The 19,107-nt window shown below is 42.7% G+C and overlaps 2 protein-coding genes across 2 annotated transcripts; one reads left to right on the forward strand and one right to left on the reverse strand.

Annotated features, from left to right (window-relative positions):
• Window positions 1–313: 313 nt before the first annotated feature.
• msmp1 (microseminoprotein, prostate associated 1) lies at window positions 314–1,626 on the reverse strand. Its single transcript, XM_061095756.1, has 3 exons — window positions 1,518–1,626; window positions 1,337–1,445; window positions 314–485 (listed from the first exon to the last, which is right to left on the reverse strand). The coding sequence occupies exons 1-3, from the start codon at window positions 1,624–1,626 to the stop codon at window positions 314–316; spliced, it is 390 nt and encodes a 129-aa protein (XP_060951739.1).
• Window positions 1,627–4,974: 3,348 nt separating this feature from the next.
• On the forward strand, window positions 4,975–18,552 carry pik3c3 (phosphatidylinositol 3-kinase, catalytic subunit type 3). The gene is made up of 25 exons (XM_061095777.1): window positions 4,975–5,341; window positions 6,611–6,799; window positions 8,000–8,143; window positions 8,283–8,412; window positions 9,494–9,580; window positions 9,665–9,760; window positions 9,847–9,918; window positions 10,008–10,112; window positions 10,606–10,698; window positions 10,787–10,972; window positions 12,054–12,184; window positions 12,599–12,680; window positions 12,833–12,900; window positions 13,012–13,117; window positions 13,210–13,326; window positions 14,105–14,236; window positions 15,175–15,303; window positions 15,400–15,469; window positions 15,582–15,646; window positions 15,749–15,833; window positions 16,419–16,493; window positions 16,575–16,743; window positions 17,175–17,265; window positions 17,970–18,095; window positions 18,276–18,552. Exons 1-25 carry the CDS (start codon window positions 5,277–5,279, stop codon window positions 18,288–18,290), a joined length of 2,628 nt encoding a protein of 875 aa, XP_060951760.1. The 5' UTR covers window positions 4,975–5,276; the 3' UTR covers window positions 18,291–18,552.
• Window positions 18,553–19,107: the final 555 nt, after the last annotated feature.

A 19,107-nucleotide genomic window follows, 5' to 3' on the forward strand; every position in this document is an offset into this window, starting at 1 on the left:
GCTTTGAGCCACTAATTGCAGACTGTACGTACTCTAATAACTAATGTAAATTATATACTGAAAAAAATTTGATCTAAAGTAAACTTCAATCTTAATTTGTTTCTGTTTCATAAAATTCTCTGCTGGAAAATGCTGCAGTTTCAGTTAAAAAATACTTTCACAGACGAATGTCACATTTCTGACGATACAAACACTGGAACTTACACATGCTGTTAATGTTTTATATTGGTTCAGAAGTAGTTACTGGTATTTAACTGGGGTGAGTATTGGATTCACAGATCAGACAGATGGTTGACTGGGTCGGAGCGGCTCTCTACCCTTCCAGCTGGTTCTGCAGCTGAAGCGATCCGTGGCTCGGGTCGTTGAAGTCTCTGCCGGGGTAGCAGGGCAGCCGGGGGTCGGCCGCCTGCACCAGAGACAGTTTGCAGGTCACTGACTCCACACGCACCTGACACCACGCCGGGAAATCCACCGGCCGGTGCACCCTGGAGGTAAAGGAGGAGACTTGTGGCTTTTTGCAGCTTTTAAGACACTTTCAAAGCTTCAGACCTTAAATCTTAACTTTATTGCGAAGACTGGAAACACCTAACACCATCTGACTCAGTTTCTGTTGGTTCACGGTGCAGCTTTAGAAGAATCAACAACTATGGTGGAACAGTCAAGACTCAACATTTTGAAGAAAACACCCTTAACAAAAAGAAAGGAATTGTTCTTGAGCCCTAAAATACCATTGGTGGAAAGTAACTAAGTACATTGATCTGAGCGCTGAATTTTGTAAGTGTCTGTTTCTCCTTTTAATACTTCAGTAACCTTTGCTGCTTCTATCTCTGTTCTTTAATTCTTCTCTTGACAGAGAAATAGCAGGCAACTTGGAGTAAATGTTACCCATCTTTGTTTCAGGCACAAAAAAAAATCATATTAAATCTGATGGTCAGAAATTAGAAAAGACCTTTAGACCTGTGAAAAGTAACTGAGTGGAACATGAAAAGCCGTCTTTTTGTTTAAGATCATAAACTGCGTTTGGTCAGTATTTTTGAGTTAAAAAAACCCTCTAGTCTACTGTACAATAAACAAAAGCATCTGTCCGATATCCAGTTCTCGGATTCTTTGGCAAGTTTGTTCTCTTGTTCTAAAACAGAAATTAGATGTGGTCATTTTGCCACTTCTGCTTCACTAAAGGCCCTGAACACTTCTTCCTCCGCTGCCAGATTTCAATTCACTGCTGCCCAGAGGCTCCCCATGATGCATCAGTTTAGATTCAGACCTAAATTCACTCAGACTCTCTAAAGCTGCAGTGTTCTGGACATTAAACCACACAGGAGGTTTGTTCACTCACGTCTCGCAGCAGCCGACTCCAACCGGGTGCAGACAGGTGCACTGCATGCAGGCGTTGTCCATCCAGGTGTCACCCAGAGAGTATTGTCTTCCCTCAAACACACACAGAGCTGGACCAAGCAGATATGGTGTTAGCTCATTACTCAAATAGCCAATGAGGTTTTAAAGTGTAAGGGTCTCACCTCTCGAGTCGAAGTGGCACTCCATGGGCGCAGCAGAGCCTCCGCTGCTCCACAGGAGAAACCCCACAGCTGCCAGCATCCAGTTCACCCTTGAAATCTCCATCTTCATCTGGTCCTGTTTGCCTCTGGTTCTTCTTCACCCGTTTGCACCCTCATTTATACACCCTGACTGCATCCACAGCGGCGTGGAGGCGTGGTTTCTTCTCCCAGTCCTGGCCTGGGAAGGCGTCGGGGGTGCCATCCACTGGGAGCGAAGAGGAGGTGGTGGCGGTTTGCGTGGAGCAGTCTTGGCACCGCCTTGGCTCTCCAGAGATCAGCTCGCTGCGCTCCAGCAGGCATGAACCTCCAAAGTGATAGAAAGAATGACACATCGCTGCTGTGACTAAGAGAGGGAAGGGTAAGAGAGAGGTGAGATGGAGGGCAGGGAGACAGAGAGAGAGAGAGAGGTGACGTCCAGGGAGAGGAGGAGAAAGAGGAGGAGAAGGAAGGGTGGAATTATCAAAGATGATTCATCTCCATTCCACCTCTGCTGGGGTTTTGTAGAGCAGGTCGACCTCCAGAAACTGAACATGAGACTCATACACATGTAAAACACTGATGTGAATTTGAATAAAGACAAAACAAATCTTTAGTTTATATGTGAATCCACAGCAGGGAGCATTGATCTCCTTCACCCTGTGTCTGACTGCACAGTAGTAACAAGAGGCCCTCACTGGTCCGGATGCACAGAGCTGGATAAATGGAGACAGATGCTTCCACTGATTGCTCTGACGTTTATGAAAATAGTATGAATCATGAGCTTTGGCCTTTGCGTCACGACTGAACACCTATGGAAGATGTCTTCATCGAGCGCGCACACCAACACAACCCAGGGAGGAATTATCTCCTGGAAACATTTGGGTCATATCTCTCGGAGAGTTTGAGAAAGTCGTTGAACGTCAAGGAAAACTGAAGCCGAACACCTAACCCTGACACTGTGGGATTTTCCTTTGTCATAAAACCCACTTTTGTTCTTTTTCTATTGACCTTTCGTTTACAACACATGTTAATATTCCAAGACCCCAAGAAAATAGGAATAAGAAATAGTAAAAATTGGCCAAATAGCAAAAACAAGAGCAAAAGTAAAAGGAGAAAAATGCTCATCACTTATTTCTTAAAGCAAAAGTATTGTCTTCAATTCATTATTTTATCCAACTTACATCCCCAAAACTAGAAAGTATTAAATTGGCAATGAATTTAGAGAGAAAATCAATAAAATCTTCACAATTTGCAAAAGACCACGGTATGCTTGACATTTTTGGCAGGAACATTGACTTGAAATGATAAATCAATAATCAAAATAGTTACCTCCGCCATTGAGGTTCTGTTTTCACCCCTGTTCATTTGTTTGAATTACCTGATGGATTCCCACTTACTTGGTGAAAGGATGGAAGATGGGTCAATAAAGTACATTTTGGGGCATCTACATTAGTATTTTTATATATATATATATATATATTAATCCTGGATATCAGTTTGTTCTCAGCCCCAAAAACTGTACGATCTGTTTAAATTCTAGTATGTTCTGCAGGAGTGAATATTTCTGTAAATCTCTGTCAGCCCTCTTAGTTTCACCCCCGAAAAAACTTTGACCTGACGATGCGGCGCCATCTTCCTCCCTCGGTCAACAAAACATTATCTCATCTTCTTCCACTTGTTTACTATCTGCAGAGCGACAAGCGCGATCATAGGAAAAATCCTCCCGAAGCTCTCACAGGAGGCCTCTGGGGCAACATAACGTGGGCTTTTACGTGCCTTCTCTCCGGTACCCCACAGTAGTCGGAGAGTGTTGATAGGTCCTCCTCATCGGGGGGGGGTTCTTTGTCTCTAAGTTCTATGACTCACATTTGCCTCTCTCCGGCTCTGCTCACTTTTTCTGTCATTAATTTGAACATACAGTTAATTATATTATAACGGCCCGATGGAAAAGTTTGGATATTTCAGAAGTCTGTTTACTTATTCATTTATAATTATTATAATTTGTTTAAAGTGTTATTTCTACTACTCTAAGTTCAGATTTTTATCTCTTTATGTCGCCTATAATAAAGTGAGGATGAGTTCATTGTCCGATTTGTCAGCTCGTTGTCGTCAGCACCGAACGAGAGGGAGGAGCTCATCAAAACAGAAGATGAGGATTTTCCGGTCACACGCCTGTTTCCCTTCACGGACGTGCACTTAATTGGTGACAAGCGCATTTTAATTGGGCAGAACTTTCTGTTAAAATTTTACAAGGCTGTCGTCATGAAATCATTAAACTTGGAGAGTGGAATCTTTGATAAGACGACTTTGTTTCACTGCTTATGTCACACGGACAATCCGTCATGTTGACAGACTGCTGACCAAGTAACATGAACGGCTTGAACACGCATCATACATGTCTTTTTATACATTAAATACTTCAGTCAATTCAAAATATTGACTTTAATTCCAAAGGTAAAAACAGGTACTGTATCATTCTGACACCAAACTCAAATTGCTAATAGTGGAATCATTAATGATGTTCAAATTTGATTAAAAAACGGCGTCATTTACACCAAGTCTTTTGCGTTTCGAGTTGAATCTGAATATTGTGGCTTTCGGACACATAGATGAACCAACAGGAGCAGTATGGAGGGATTTTATGTTTTTTTGTTTGAATAAATTTACTTTAATTGTAACCCTGTTTACGCCTGAAACTCCCAAAGTGTTTATTGGACTCAAACACTAAATGTACTAAGTAGTTAAAGGGACTCTTACCTTTGTTGCATTTTTACACTTTTTTTGGATAAGGTTAAATTGGTATTAATAAGGTAATGACACTCTAAAATGCAAGACAGACCCACCAGGAGTAAAAACAAACAATTATTTCACTCTCATAATATTTAGTGAAAACTTCAACCAATAAAATTCTTCGGACCGAAGGACCTTATTGGCCGACAGACCTGACTGTTTGCTGCATGGACATGCAGGTTTTCCGTCTGCTTCTTGTGGCGCATTCGGGCCCGTCATCATATGTGAATGTAAATTTATATAACTTACCGGTGCTTCTGAATCTGAATCCATTGCTTTGGTAAACAAAAACTCACGTGCGTGCGCGGAGGCAGTAGGTCGTAAGTCTGCTTGTAAATAAAGTTTCTTCAAAAAAACACCGCGGATGGGAACGAGGGGGTGGGGCATTGGAGGAAGGCGGGATGATTTGAATTTGCTGTAATTCTCAAATGCAACAAAGGTAAGAGTCCCTTTAAAGAGTGCATTTTAATTTCTGGGTGAACTCTCCCTTTAGATATAATTTGGGTGTACTGTTCCTTTAAGAAGCGTGCCGGAAACCCCGCCCATTCTCCACTTCCCACTTCTCCTGAACGAGGCCCGACCAATCGATCCCCGATCCGTCCACGGCCGGCGCTCCGCTGCATCCGGGTTCGATGCCTTCCCCCTGGCTGTTAGATGTCAGTTGTGTGTTGTTGTGTCTCTCGGTGAAACCACCACATCATGCCCGAGGAGCCGTGCGTTCGAACCCCGACTTCACCGTGACCACAGCGGCTCCATCCGCCGGTGGCGACCCGAGCGAGCTCCGGTACCGAGTACGACCGAGTCCCGCGGTGCGTGAGCCGGGTCCAGCCCGGGTTTCAGAGCGCTGATCCGGGGCCTTGTCTCTGACCAACCGACCGACCGGGGACCGGGAGGGGTGGGGGGGTTGATGGTGGCGCTCCACTGGTTCCAGTGATTCCCAGTGAAGGGAAGATGGACACTGATAAATTCAACTATGTTTACAGCTGCGACCTGGACATCAACGTCCAGCTCAAGATGTGAGTTCTCCCGTCTCCGGACCTGACTGCACACCGACAATCCGGGGACACTACTTCCCTTAAGGGGGACAAAAGCTCACTTAAGTCCCCTAATCATTAGGTTTAAGGTTTAACACTTGGTTTAATGTTACAGGGACATGACTGTAGCTCTGTGTACTTTCCTCTTAATGATATTCTCTCTTATAGACGCTATTACGTTTGTTGTTGTAGCTTCTAGAGCTAGCTAACTAAGTTGTAGCTAAAAGTGCTACTGTCTGTACAAAGCGGTTTTAAGTCTGTTGGGCAAGGTTTAGAACACTTTAATTTAGAACACACACGTCATACACAGAGAGTCACAACAACACAGAGGCAAGATAAAGAAGAAAACATTATAGATAGATAGATAGATTACTTTATTCATCCCCGAAGGGAAATTCAGTTGTAATAGCAGCCGGTATATTTGAATACAATGAAATACAATACAATTGAATAAAATAAAAAATATTGAGGTAGAAAGAATAAAAACAGAAACACAAGATAAATAGGTAGATAAGGTGCAGTGGCAAGATGATGGTAACAGTACTGATGATATGATGGTAATGTTATTGTTAGACAGTATATTAAAATAGTACAGTATATATAGTATATAATATATATTTATATATGATAGTAATAATTATACCAATATAACACGTTTTTTATAAACTTACAGGAGTGAAAATCGAATCTGTATATTCCAGTTTTTTAGAGTTGGAATACATTTCCACTCACTATAAACAAATACATTTCAGCTAATTTTCCCTGACTAACTGAAATCACCTGACTGAGCCAGTAAGCAGGATGTTTACTCCACCGTGACCCAGACAACACGAGGAATTTCCAAGCACCCTTAACGAGATTCATGTGTGTAGCTTGTGATTCTTGTTATCGCACAACAATCTACCAACTCTATTTTATTTTATTCTATTTCTTATATATTGTTGTTTTTCTTATATTGTTGTTTTTATGTTCAGTGCACCAACGACACCAAGTCAATTTCCTATATGTGCAAACATACCTGGCAAATAAAAGAATTCTGATTCTGAACTTATTTGAAATTGACATAAAGCACAGCCAATACATTCGGAACTTTAAACAGACAGTTTAAAAAGAAGTCGACCATGAATAAGTCTCAAATAACTTGATTTAGTTGTAAGAGGTTGAGTCGTGTCCGTCTTCACGACATCAACAACCAGCCTCTTTGTTTCTCCCTGACTGTTTCTCCCCATCTGCTCTCTCCTCCTCCTCCAGAGGCAGTTTGGAAGGAAAGCGAGAGCAGAAGAGCTACAAGGCGCTGCTGGAGGACCCCATGCTTCGGTTCTCCGGCCTCTACCAGGAGAACTGCTCGGACCTCTACGTCACCTGTCAGGTGTTCGCCGAAGGGAAACCACTCGCCTTGCCTGTTCGCACCTCGTACAAAGCGTTCAGCACACGTTGGAAGTGAGTCCGGTGGTTTCTCCTCAGGTCGCAGATATATAAACATGTTTAGAGATAACATATTCATTTCTCAACATTTATCTATTCATGGGTGGATGACATGACGCATGATTTTTCTGTAATTAAGTGTGAATGTTTATTTAGATGCATTTAACCACTTAAACAACACATGGATGTGATGCATATTATGGCACTTTGTTTTAAACTTATGATTTTGTATGAAATATCTGTTATGTTTTGATTATATTTTAAGGTGAATATGCAAAATGTCCTGCGGTGTGACCGTAACATAGGTGAAGCATTAAAGTTACATATTAACAAAATAAACCAGAAATATCTGGAGCAGGTAATAACTGCCTTGGCATTATATTGTATATAATGACTTTATTAATATTAGGTTTTAATATGCACAAAACTAGTTAATTAGTATTTACAGCAAAATAACTTTCGTAACACAAATGCTGTCCTGTGGCGTGACATGGAAAATCAGATTTTTGAAACGGCAGTTACATGGACAACTATAGGGGCCCTTAGTTTATCCCACTACCAGGAAGCCCCCCAGATGTTGGAATGTACTGTGTATGTTGAAACGTGACTGTTAACCTCTGATTAATTTCATAAATTGCACTCTTTCTGTCAGACAATGAATGTGTCATTTTTTGAGAGTCCTGTAGTGTGACGGCTGAAGTTAAAAATTTGTTTAAAAAAAGTGTAAAAAAAAATTCAATTTTTTTTTAATTTTTTTTTTTTTAATTAAACATATTAAGGTTAAACTGTGTTATTCTTCAGTTAGCATAATAGCTAAGGTCAGTCTTGTATAGTAATGACTCACAAGGATGAAAATGTCCTGTCACACCACAGTGAAAATATACAAAACTCCACGGAACACTAGCAGTTTAAAAAAATTCAGCATTTGAACATTATAATTTCATACAACTGTAATCCTCATTAGAACTTTATTCAAAAAATACTTTTTCACCCTTATTTGTCAACTCCCCTCTTATATTTGTGTCAGTTAAATCTTTCATCTTAATTTAGAAGCAGGAATGCTGTAAAGATCTTTTTTTTACTTTGCAGCATCATGGATTCTTTATGCCTCCCTTAGTGCCGTCATTGCAATGAACCCATTCAGCATATCAATATACTTTTCTCACACTTCCTCTCGTCTTTTATTCTCTCCGTTCCCTCTCTTGTGCTGCGCAGCTGGAACGAGTGGCTGCGGCTGCCAGTCAAATATCCAGATCTTCCCCAAAGTGCCCAGGTGGCTCTCACAGTGTGGGACATCTACGGCCCTGGCAGAGCTGTGCCCGTGGGGGGGACCACTGTCACTCTGTTCGGCAAATATGGGTGAGTCGGCTCTCGTGCCATTATTTTTGCTGTTGTGTGTAAAAATCAGGCCACAGCTGCAAAGTCTTTTATGCTGATGTGTGCAAAAACACTGATATGTAACTCTGAAACACGTCCTGCTGCCTCCGCCCTCCTCTAGTATGTTCCGACAAGGGATGCACGACCTGAAGGTGTGGCCGGGCGTGGAGGGGGACGGAGGGGAGCCCACCACCACACCGGGGCGCACCAGCAGCAGCCTGGCAGAGGACCAGATGGGCCGGCTCGCCAAGGTACAGTGTGGACCGGAGAACAGGGTTAAAAACGGGAGAGAAAGAAAGAGAGAGAGAGAGAGAGAGAGGAGTGTAATGGTGCATGAGAGGACTGAGAAGGACTGAAAGGACGAGAGAAAGGAAAGAGATAAGGGGGGGGGGGGGAACGGAAACAATGTGTAGGTTGGATGAAGAGAGAAACCCTCCGACGCAAAGCCCTGTCTAAACAATGATCTGTTCCAGGGCCCTGACCTGGAGGTACTCGGTGATGTGAGTACAAGGGGAGGAGTTAGTGTTGGGCGATGCAGAATGTGTGTGTGTATGTTTGAGTTGTGTACTGTACGTGTGTGAACAAGACCTCGGACAAACTGTATTTGCACTTTTCACTTATATCACACAGTGTTGGTGCATTTAGTAGAAATGATTACAAATACACTTTGACCCGGGTTCTGGTGTGAACACATTGTGTTCTTGGAAGCATCACACACACGTTTTCTGCTTTTGCCATTAGTTTTTATATATTTTTTGCAAAAGTGTTAGTGTATGGCTACATCCATACTAATCTGTTTTCAAAGTAAAACAATCTCAGTTCACACAAATGTTTTGAATCCATATCAGTTTTACCAACAGGCCCCTGGAACAGACCCACTTGTTCCTACATCTTTGTTATTAACACTTAGTGCAGTTGACTCTCAGGTCGTTTCCAGGTTTTCATCCCGATCTATAAAGAGTGAGAACTAATTCTAACCTGCTGAGTTCTGGGCTTCCTGCTCGTGGCCAAGTGTGTGCTCACATCCTGTCACCCACACTGACCAATGAGTGGATTGGCTACTTAGCGTGTGGGTGTGTGTGTTTGTGAGCGGAGACGCTGGATTGGCTGCTGGCACATGAGTCTGTGCATGATTGGTCGAGCTGTTTGCGCACCAACCACCAGCTGTGACCAGAACCTCAATCTCTGTATATTTTACATTCTCTTATTTTTGTGTGTATCTTTTAGTAAACTGCTCTCTCTTTCTCGTTTCCCTGCCCTCTTTCTTCTTCCCCTCTTTCTTCTTCCCCTCTTTCTTCTTCCCCTCTTCCTCCATCTCCTGTGTCCATCCAGCTGACGAAGGCCCATCGGCAGGGCCACATGGTGAAGGTGGACTGGCTGGACCGGCTCACCTTCAGAGAGATCGAGATGATCAACGAGGTTTGTTTTCATGTGTCTATACCCAATGATATTGGAAGAATATGTTGTCTTTTGGTTTTTAATGTTTGATGCGTGTCTCTGCAGAGTGAGAAACGCAGCTCTAACTTCATGTACCTCATGGTGGAGTTCCCTCGTGTCAAAACTAATGACAAAGAGTACAGCATCGTCTACTATGAGAAGGTATTTAAATATATTCTTAAGCATTTAAACCAGCTCATATTAAGTGTGAACTTTGTGATTGATGTGTACGTGCCCCCCCCCCTCAGGATGGAGACGACACGTCACCCGTTCTCACCAGCTGCGACATCGTCAAAGTTCCTGACCCACAGATGGGCATGGTGAGACGATGAACACTATTTTATTATGACTGTGATGTTGGTGAAATAAATATTGAATTCCGTGTGTTTTCTTTACATTTGCCTTGCAGGAGAACCTGGTGGAGAGCAAGCATCACAAACTGGCTCGTAGCCTCCGCAGTGGACCATCGGACCACGACCTGAAGCCCAACGCTGCCACTCGGGACCAGCTCAATGTGAGTGGCTTCAGTTGTAAACTAGAGATACAAATCCAACTAGAAAATACGTTTATTATTGTATATAACATATTTAAAGGGAAGATGGCACAAAATGGCTCCCAATACTACGTACAGATCTATAATCTTGAGGGGTAAAACATAAACTAAACCTTAAATAGGCCAAACAGTCACTTAATGAAACCACGTTTAAATACACTGGATCTGCACCATATTATACAAAAGGGCTTTTGGTGCAGGTAATGACAATGAATAAAATGGATATATAGGCCATTCTTAAGCTTCTTTTAGAGTGTCATGGGTTTTACAGTTTGGAGTCCCAACCTCTCAGCCCCCGGATCAGACTTCCTCACAGACCCACTCTTGATGTGGGATTAGAGAAGCTCTGCTGCTTGGGTCACACGCTTCATAATATGTTAGAGAATTCCTTTCATGGCTGAGTATCAGAACACACTGTCCAGATCTCACTCCTCCGGTTTGTTTGCACCCTCAGATCATCGTGAGCTACCCTCCGACCAAGCAGCTGAGCTCCGAAGAGCAGGACCTGGTGTGGAAGTTCAGATACTACCTCACCACTCAGGAGAAGGTGGGCGTGTCCATAGTTTATCCAAGGATCTCTCCGAACCTCACTTCCTGTGTGACCAAATTAATTCCTCCTCCTCCTCTTGCTTCAGGCGTTAACGAAGTTCCTCAAGTGCGTGAACTGGGATCTGCCCCAGGAGGCCAAACAGGCGCTGGAGATGCTGGGGAAGTGGAGGCCCATGGACGTGGAGGACTCGCTGGAGTTGCTGTCGTCCCAGTTCTCCAACCCGACGGTCCGACGCTACGCCGTGGCGCGGCTGGAGAAGGCCGACGACGAGGTAGGCGTGGAGGAACATGTGATGTAAATGTATGGGTGTGGGTAGGGTTGCAAAATTCCGGGAATATTCAAAGTTGAAAACTTTCCATGGGAATTAACGGGAATTAACGGGAATATATGGGAATTAACGGGAATATACGGGAATTAACGGGAATAAACTGGAAATGATGTGGGTAATTTATACTAACTGTATTTACCTTGTCATATACAGACATAAATATAAACATTTTGTTTTTTTATAGGCTGATTTGAGCCCTGAGGAAACTTTGGGCACTTGACTCTATGCTTCTGCATCTTTGTGTCATTCTTAACATAGGTCTTTGCACAGTATTTTCAAATGTACACAGCCTTTCCTTCTACATTGGATGAGGTGAAATGTCTCTACACATGAGATAGTGCACGTGGCATTGTTCTGTAGAATAAGATGAGAAAAAAGTTTGTAAAAAAACACTAATGCAATGCCAGAGATATAAATAGTTAGCCAAACAATTGGAATCGTCTGTAAACATATTTAACAATTGATGGATAAATGAATGGAAATAGGCTAGATGAACAGATGAACAATCCTCAATCAGCATGCTAATATATTTTCCCCAGTAATATCATTGAAACTTACCTGACTAGTCCTGCACACTACAGCAGGCCTCAATAGCCCTGCTGTAGAGTGAAGGATGCTGGGAGTTATCTGTGCATGTGATGGAAGAATGCACAGTGGAGGGTTGAGACTCAACGTGCAGCGTGTGCTGCATTCCATACATCTTTAAAATAGAGTTTTGAATGATGTTTTTATTGCTCAGCGTTTAATTTGCGTATTTTAGTTTTTTTTCAAAATTCCCAAAATTCCCGAGCTAAACTTCCCATGGAAAGTTTCCGCCCCTTTGCAACCCTAGGTGTGGGTGGATGATGATGATGATGATGGGTCAGTTTCAAATATATCTTCATAGTGTTTTTAAATGAGTGTCTATCCATCACTTCTTTCAGGACTTTTTAAACTATTCATACTCTATCTGAATAATACTTTGCATTTAAATTCCTGCTCTAGCACCATCGCTATAATTAAATCCTCTCTCTCTCTCTTCCAGGACCTGCTGATGTATCTCCTGCAGCTGGTTCAGGCACTAAAATATGAAAACTTCAGTGATATCCAGGGAGGCCTGGAGCCAGGCAGCAAGAGAGACAGCCAGGGGCTTTCAGATGACTCGGCACTGGACAGGTCAGCACTTGGATCAGAAGTTGGAACAGCTTCTCCGGTTGTGGATCATTAATAAATAGTTTAAAAATGTAACCGAGCGGACTGAAACTCTGGGATTTGTTTTTCTTCCTCACTTTGTTTTCAACAGCCTGGGTCTAAATTTATCCCCAAATACTTTCACGTGATTATTTTTCTTTTATAAAACCATAATGAAGTCATTGGTTATTGTGATTTTTACTGGAAGAGCTTTGGCCACAATCTTTTGCCGTCAGCTGGAGGCGAAGAAATTCAACTCTGTGACCGTGTCGACCTAAAAAAGAATCGACCCTCACTGCTCAAACACAGCTTGAAGAAAGTCTCGGTTCTGTTTTTCATCACGTTCTCCGACAGGTTTGTTATTAATCTGTTCTGTTTTCTTTCTCCCGTTTTGTGTAGTTCTCAAATTCTCTCTGGAACATCTGGATCCTTCTGTGCTCCGCAGAAAGGCAAAGAAGGAGCCGACAGCGAGAATACGGAGGTAAGGAGAGCTCAGAATACTAGTTCCATAAGATAATTCACTGCTGATCAATATAAATCCATGTGTCACATAGAGAAACCCACTTTAATGAAGCAGATTCCCTGGGTCGTCCAAAACTCAAGAAATCAACTCAAACGTTTGTCTCTTTGCAGCAGGACCTGTGCACCTTCCTCATCTCCCGCGCCTGCAAGAACTCCACTCTGGCCAACTACTTGTACTGGTGAGAACAGCTCGGATTTTCCTTCTGACCCTATTTCCCAGTTTCATTACGAATGAGTGTGTGTTGTAAGTTTGTGCGTCCGTCCAACAAACCAAGTGTGTCCTCCCTCAGGTACGTGATTGTGGAGTGTGAGGACCAGGACACTCAGCAGAGGGATCCCAGGACCCACGAGATGTACCTGAACGTGATGAGGAGGTTCAGTCAGGCTTTACTGAAGGTCGGATATCTCTTCATCACAGGAACATTTACCACCTTCATCTCGGTCTCTTTTACTCCACCTCCAATCCTCACCCTTTCTCTCCGCTGCAGGGGGATAAGTGTGTGAGAGTGATGCGCTCGCTGCTGGCCGCGCAGCAGACGTTCGTCGACCGGCTGGTGCAGCTGATGAAAGCCGTGCAAAGGGAGAGCGGGAATCGCAAGAAGAAGGTAAGAACAGAAGAGAACTCAGTAGAAGGCAAACGTCCACCAAGCTTTTTGCCCAGGGCCACGGAAAGTCCATTGAAACGAGCCTGGGCCCCTGATAGACTTTAAATTCAGGCGTCCAGTAGGAGGCCTAAGCACAAACTAACCTGTCTCAAGAAAAATTACTGCAGCATATGTGACAGTAACGGACCAATAGAACACATGTCAACAACATAACTAGTAGATTTCTGTTCAACGTGACCGCAGTTGATGGTTTGGTTTGCAATCATAGAAGTGAGCCTTTAGATCGGACTTCAGACAAATGGAAATCAACCTTTCTGGATTGTTAGTTATGATCAAACTGGTTCCTGAAGCAAAGCTACAGCTATAACGACATTTTTAACATGGGTCTGAGGTTCCCAATCACTGGAGATGGATAACAAATCCAAGGAGGTTATGTTTTCACCCCGTCAAGAGATTTGTACAAAACTTGGTATTAGAATGTGGTATGGCTCAGAACCTATTACATCTTGGTGCAGATCAGGGGCCGGGTACAGGATGTTTTTCCTACTGTCTTTAACATTACAAGAGAGGGAATTTTGCTACATTTTCACAAGTAGTAAAACATGGATCATTTAGGAGAAAAACCTCAATCAAGTGTGTGGAATATGGTGCAGCAACTAATCTGAAACACAATCAAAATTTAAACCCATTAACATCTGGCTTTGTCTTCGATGATGTCTCTCCCCTGTGTGTGTGTGTCTGTGTGTGTCTGTGTGTGTCTGTGTATGTGTGTGTGCAGACGGAGCGGCTGCAGGCTCTGCTGGCCGACAACGAGAAGGTGAATCTTTCGGAGATCGAGCCGATTCCTCTTCCCCTGGAGCCTGAAATCCGGATCAGGGGAATCGTCCCTGAGACAGCGACGCTCTTCAAGGTACAGAAAAGACATTTACACAGTTCAACAGTGTTTTTTATTTTTCAGTAAGATCAAATATCTTTTTTTTTTTTATAATTTATTTTTAAAGAAACAAAGATACAATGAACATACATACATGAAACGAAACGAAACGAACAAAAAGAAAGAAAAACACTTTTTGGTCACCTATACAGTTTTACAGATGGTAAACTGATGATGATAAATGTCAATTCATATAGTACCAGGTCTTGATGATCCTGTGAGGTTAAAAACACAATCCATTTTCCCCAACACTGCAGATATTTGTCAAATCGTAGATTCAGCGGAAAAAAAAAAACATTCTCTCCATATTTTGAATATCAGTAACAGTATCTATCCAGTCAGTCTCTGTTGGGGGTTCCGCCTGTAGCCATTTTCGTGTTACAGCTTTCTTGCTGGCTGCTAATAGTATCTTTAACAAATATTTGTCTTGCACCGGGTGAGCTGCGATATTGCCCAAATAAACTGTAGAAAAGGAACAGTCAGATCCATCTCCAAAAACAGTCCGTATTACTTGTGTTACCGCCTGCCAGTATGGCTGAATGGCTGGGCAGCTCCAAAATATATGGAAATGATCTGCCAGCTGTTCTCCACATTTCCTCCAACATAGACCCGTTCCTACCTCACCTGTTTGTACACATTTTAATTTGGGAGTTATGAAATATCTCATCAGATTCCGCCAACAGAAATCCCTCCAAAGACCCGAGCTGGTGGAAGTGGACTGCACAGAGCACATATTTGACCAGTCCTCCTCTGAAATGACAAGTCCAGATTCTTTCTCCCATTTTAATCTAACCTTTTCTGTTGAGTGTTTTCTACTGGATTGAATACTTGAGTATAATTTTGAAACAAGTTTAAGATCAAATATCTGTGTGTCACGTTGTTGACGAGTCCTTGTTCCTGTGCTTGTGCGTCAGAGCGCTCTGATGCCGGCCAAGCTCATCTTCAAGGCTGAGGACGGAGCCATGTACCCGGTGATCTTCAAACACGGAGATGACCTGAGACAGGACCAGCTCATCCTGCAGATCATCTCCCTGATGGACAAGGTGAGAAATGACTCTCGGGATCTTTTTGGGTTTTAGGTCAAAATGGTGGGAACAATTTTCACTTTAAATAAATGTTTATTCAATTTCCGTCCTAAGCTTCTGAGAAAAGAAAATCTGGACCTGAAGTTGACTCCCTACAAAGTTTTGGCCACCAGCACCAAACACGGTAAAATCACATTTTAATCTGGTAAAGAATAAATTCCTCTCAAAGACAAATGTGAGAGGACATTTAGTTACTCGCAGATTATTGAAGAAGGGAACATTTGCTCTGGTTCCAGGTTTCATGCAGTTTGTCCAGTCGGTCCCTGTGGCTGAAGTCCTGGCCACTGAAGGCAACATCCAGGTCAGCAGAGACACACAACCCTCACACATAATCCCATAATAATCTGCTGTGTGGAGGAGACGCACAAAAATAATCTGTCCTTTCACTCGTCGGTTTCCACAGAGCTTCTTCAGGAAACACGCACCGAGTGAGAAGGGCCCGTACGGCATCAGCTCCGAGGTGATGGACACCTACGTGAAGAGCTGTGGTGAGTGTGGTGTGTGTGTGTGTGTCAGGGTTCGTACGGTCATGGAAAACCTGGAAAAGTCATGGAATTTTAAAATGTATTTTTCCAGGCCTGGAAAAGTCATGGAGAAAAATAATCTTCCGACATTTTTGGAAAAGTCATGGAAATTTGTTATATTCACATTTTCATGACGTTCATTTTAGGGATGGGCATTATTACTTGACGATCGATTAAGACAATTTAATCGAATGCCCATCCCTAGTTCATTTACGCTGAGTTTTAAATAATTCATATGCTTTTAAAGAAATACGCTCAAAATATAGGCAGGCATACTTGGGTTTGTGTCATTTAAGGTATACTGAATGCCTTGGAATTCTCATTGTAAGTTTGAATACTACATTTTGTCACTTTTTCGTGTATACACCGAGATTTCACAAAATGTCCGGTCATGGAAATTTGGTTTAAAGTTATTGAAAAGTCATGGAAAAGTCATGGAAATCCACTGGTCAAAATGTGTATGAACCCTGGTGTGTGTGTGTAGCAGCCGTGGGCTCAGTGGGTTTGTGTTCTGAACATGAACTGACTCCGCTCTCCGTGTCCTTCCAGCCGGTTACTGCGTCATCACCTACATCCTGGGAGTCGGGGACAGACATCTGGACAATCTGCTCCTCACGAAGACGGGTGAGACAAACGTCTTCCCTCACTTGGTGTTTGACTCCTTCCCCCTGGATCAGTTCTGAAGATCATTCTCTCCTTCTGCAGGGAAACTCTTCCACATCGACTTCGGCTACATCCTGGGCCGGGACCCCAAACCGCTGCCCCCCCCCATGAAGCTGAGCAAGGAGATGGTGGAGGGGATGGGGGGCATGCAGAGCGAGCAGTACCAGGAGTTCAGGAAGCAGTGCTACACCGCCTTCCTGCACCTCAGGAGGTGGGGGTGCTCGGACAGACACACACACACACACACACACACACACACACACACACACACACACACACACACACACACACACACACACACACACACACACACACACACACACACACACACACACCTCTGTCGTTTACTTTGTTGTCGAGGTGACTCATAACTCCAGTTTCAAACTTGGATTGAACACAAAGACTTTCCATCATTTTCTGGGTCTAAGCGAGCTTCCATTAAATAAACATGTTTCATTTCTTTAAGGGAACAACTGGATGCTTGACTGGGAAACTTATCCTTTACCACAATTTTAATTTACATGCGTTCCTGTCACAATTGTTTCAAAGTAAAAGTTTCTGTTTCCTTTTTTCAAGGAAGATAGAATAATATGTATAACATGTATTTAACCACAGAGATAAACCAACCTTCCTTTTCTTCAGATACTCCAACCTGATCCTGAATCTGTTCTCTCTCATGGTGGACGCCAATATTCCCGACATTGCTCTGGAGCCTGACAAGACTGTTAGGAAGGTAGGTCACACTGAACTGAACAGGGACAGGTGCTGGGACATTGGGAATGAATCCGTCCTCCCACTATAACAAACATCTTTAAACAAGACGATTCGTTGTTGTAATCATCTCTTTACATATTTAAACCAGCAGAAATATCAGTGTTATGAGTTTTTACTCTAGGAACGAAACTTGTGAAGGAAAGAACAACATTATTACGTCTGTGGAAACTTATCGGCTTCACTTTTTATTAAGAATAATCAACGATTGATGAGTGATTCTGTAAAATGTATAAAAAACAAGACGACCAAATCAAACTAAATTGATTTAATTAGATTAATATATTTTTTAGAAATTTAAAGTGATAAATTAACCTAAGACGGGAAGTGACTCTGAATCTAAATATCAACTGGGACTTTATTATTTAATTTAATTAGTCTGCTGTCGAGTGGAGACTTCTGTCGTCAGAGTTTCATTCCAAAATACTTTAATATATATAATTTATATGTTGTTCTGGAGTCTCATCAGCATTTAGATGAATGAACCTGTTGTTGTTTGTCTTCAAACAGACGAGTTGTTTCCTCCTGAACAGAATGTTCGGTATCATGGCTCATGATATTAGGTGGTTTCTGAAGACACACGCTGGACTTTCATGTGGTTTCCGACATCTTTCCATCCAGTAAAAGAATCACTGAGGACCATGTGGTTTTGTTTTCTGCCTCCAGGTGCAGGACAAGTTCCGATTGGACCTGTCGGACGAGGAGGCGGTTCACTACATGCAGAGTCTGATCGATGAGAGCGTGGGAGCTTTGTTCGCTGCCGTGGTCGAGCAGATACACAAGTTTGCCCAGGTGAGTACACACAAGTCACACATTTAAAAAGATTGGCGTAAGAAGAAACTTTATAACATTTCAGAAGCGTAATTGATCTCTTCTACATTTTAACAAATGGGAATTGAGCGTTTTTCCCCAAAATGCAGGCTCCTTCAAGTCCTGAACAATTGCTGTAACTTCTTTCCTGTGTCTCTTCAGTACTGGCGTAGATGAGCAGAGACTTCTGGGCCGAGGAGATGTGGACCGAGTGTTTGCGGCAGGAACACGGACACAACTGATGCTGTGTGAGAGAGAGAGAAAGAGAAGAAACTTAATAACACTGTTTTTAAAAAAGGCCGAGAGTGCACTGCCAACCTTTACTGCAAGTCGGCCGAACAAGGACACGGACCTCTTTGTTTGCTCATGTATATATCGTGTATATTAATTATTGAATGATTGAAATGTACGGCCAAAAAATAAAAGACTGTTGATACAACCGCCCGTTCTGCTCGTGTGTGTTTTCGTGGTCGAAGCCCAAAGAAAGTGCCGCCACGCTGCGTTTATGAGGCGCGACGCGGTTCTTAATTGAGCGTCGCTGACCAGCTGTGGCCGGTCACAGTGTCGACGCTGGGGGCCGAAACAGAGCCGGACCCCCAGAGGGCCAGGGTGAGTCAGAGCTGGTGACTAAGCATTTCCTGCCAGACCCAGAAAGACGGGACACACGTGGTTCACATGTCATTTAAGAACAAGATGTACGTTTCCTCTCGTCAGATAAACACAGCAGCTGATCTTATTAAAGCTGAGTATGAAAATAATAAACTCATGAATTTACATCCAGTAGAACAAAGTCACCTGGAAAATGGATTGTTCAAAGTTTTAAAATATAAAATGTATCTTATGGTAAAAAAAAAAAACTAAATGGGCAATTCACCTAAAACAGGAAATTGCAGTTAAATATTGACTCATATTATATATAAATATTGTTTAATATCAAAATGCTGTAAATATCTAAAAGGTTCAGTCAAAACACACAGATCATGATGCAAGATGT

Source organism: Limanda limanda, chromosome 22, assembly GCF_963576545.1.
Source record: "Limanda limanda chromosome 22, fLimLim1.1, whole genome shotgun sequence".
Taxonomy (NCBI): Eukaryota; Metazoa; Chordata; class Actinopteri; order Pleuronectiformes; family Pleuronectidae; genus Limanda; species Limanda limanda.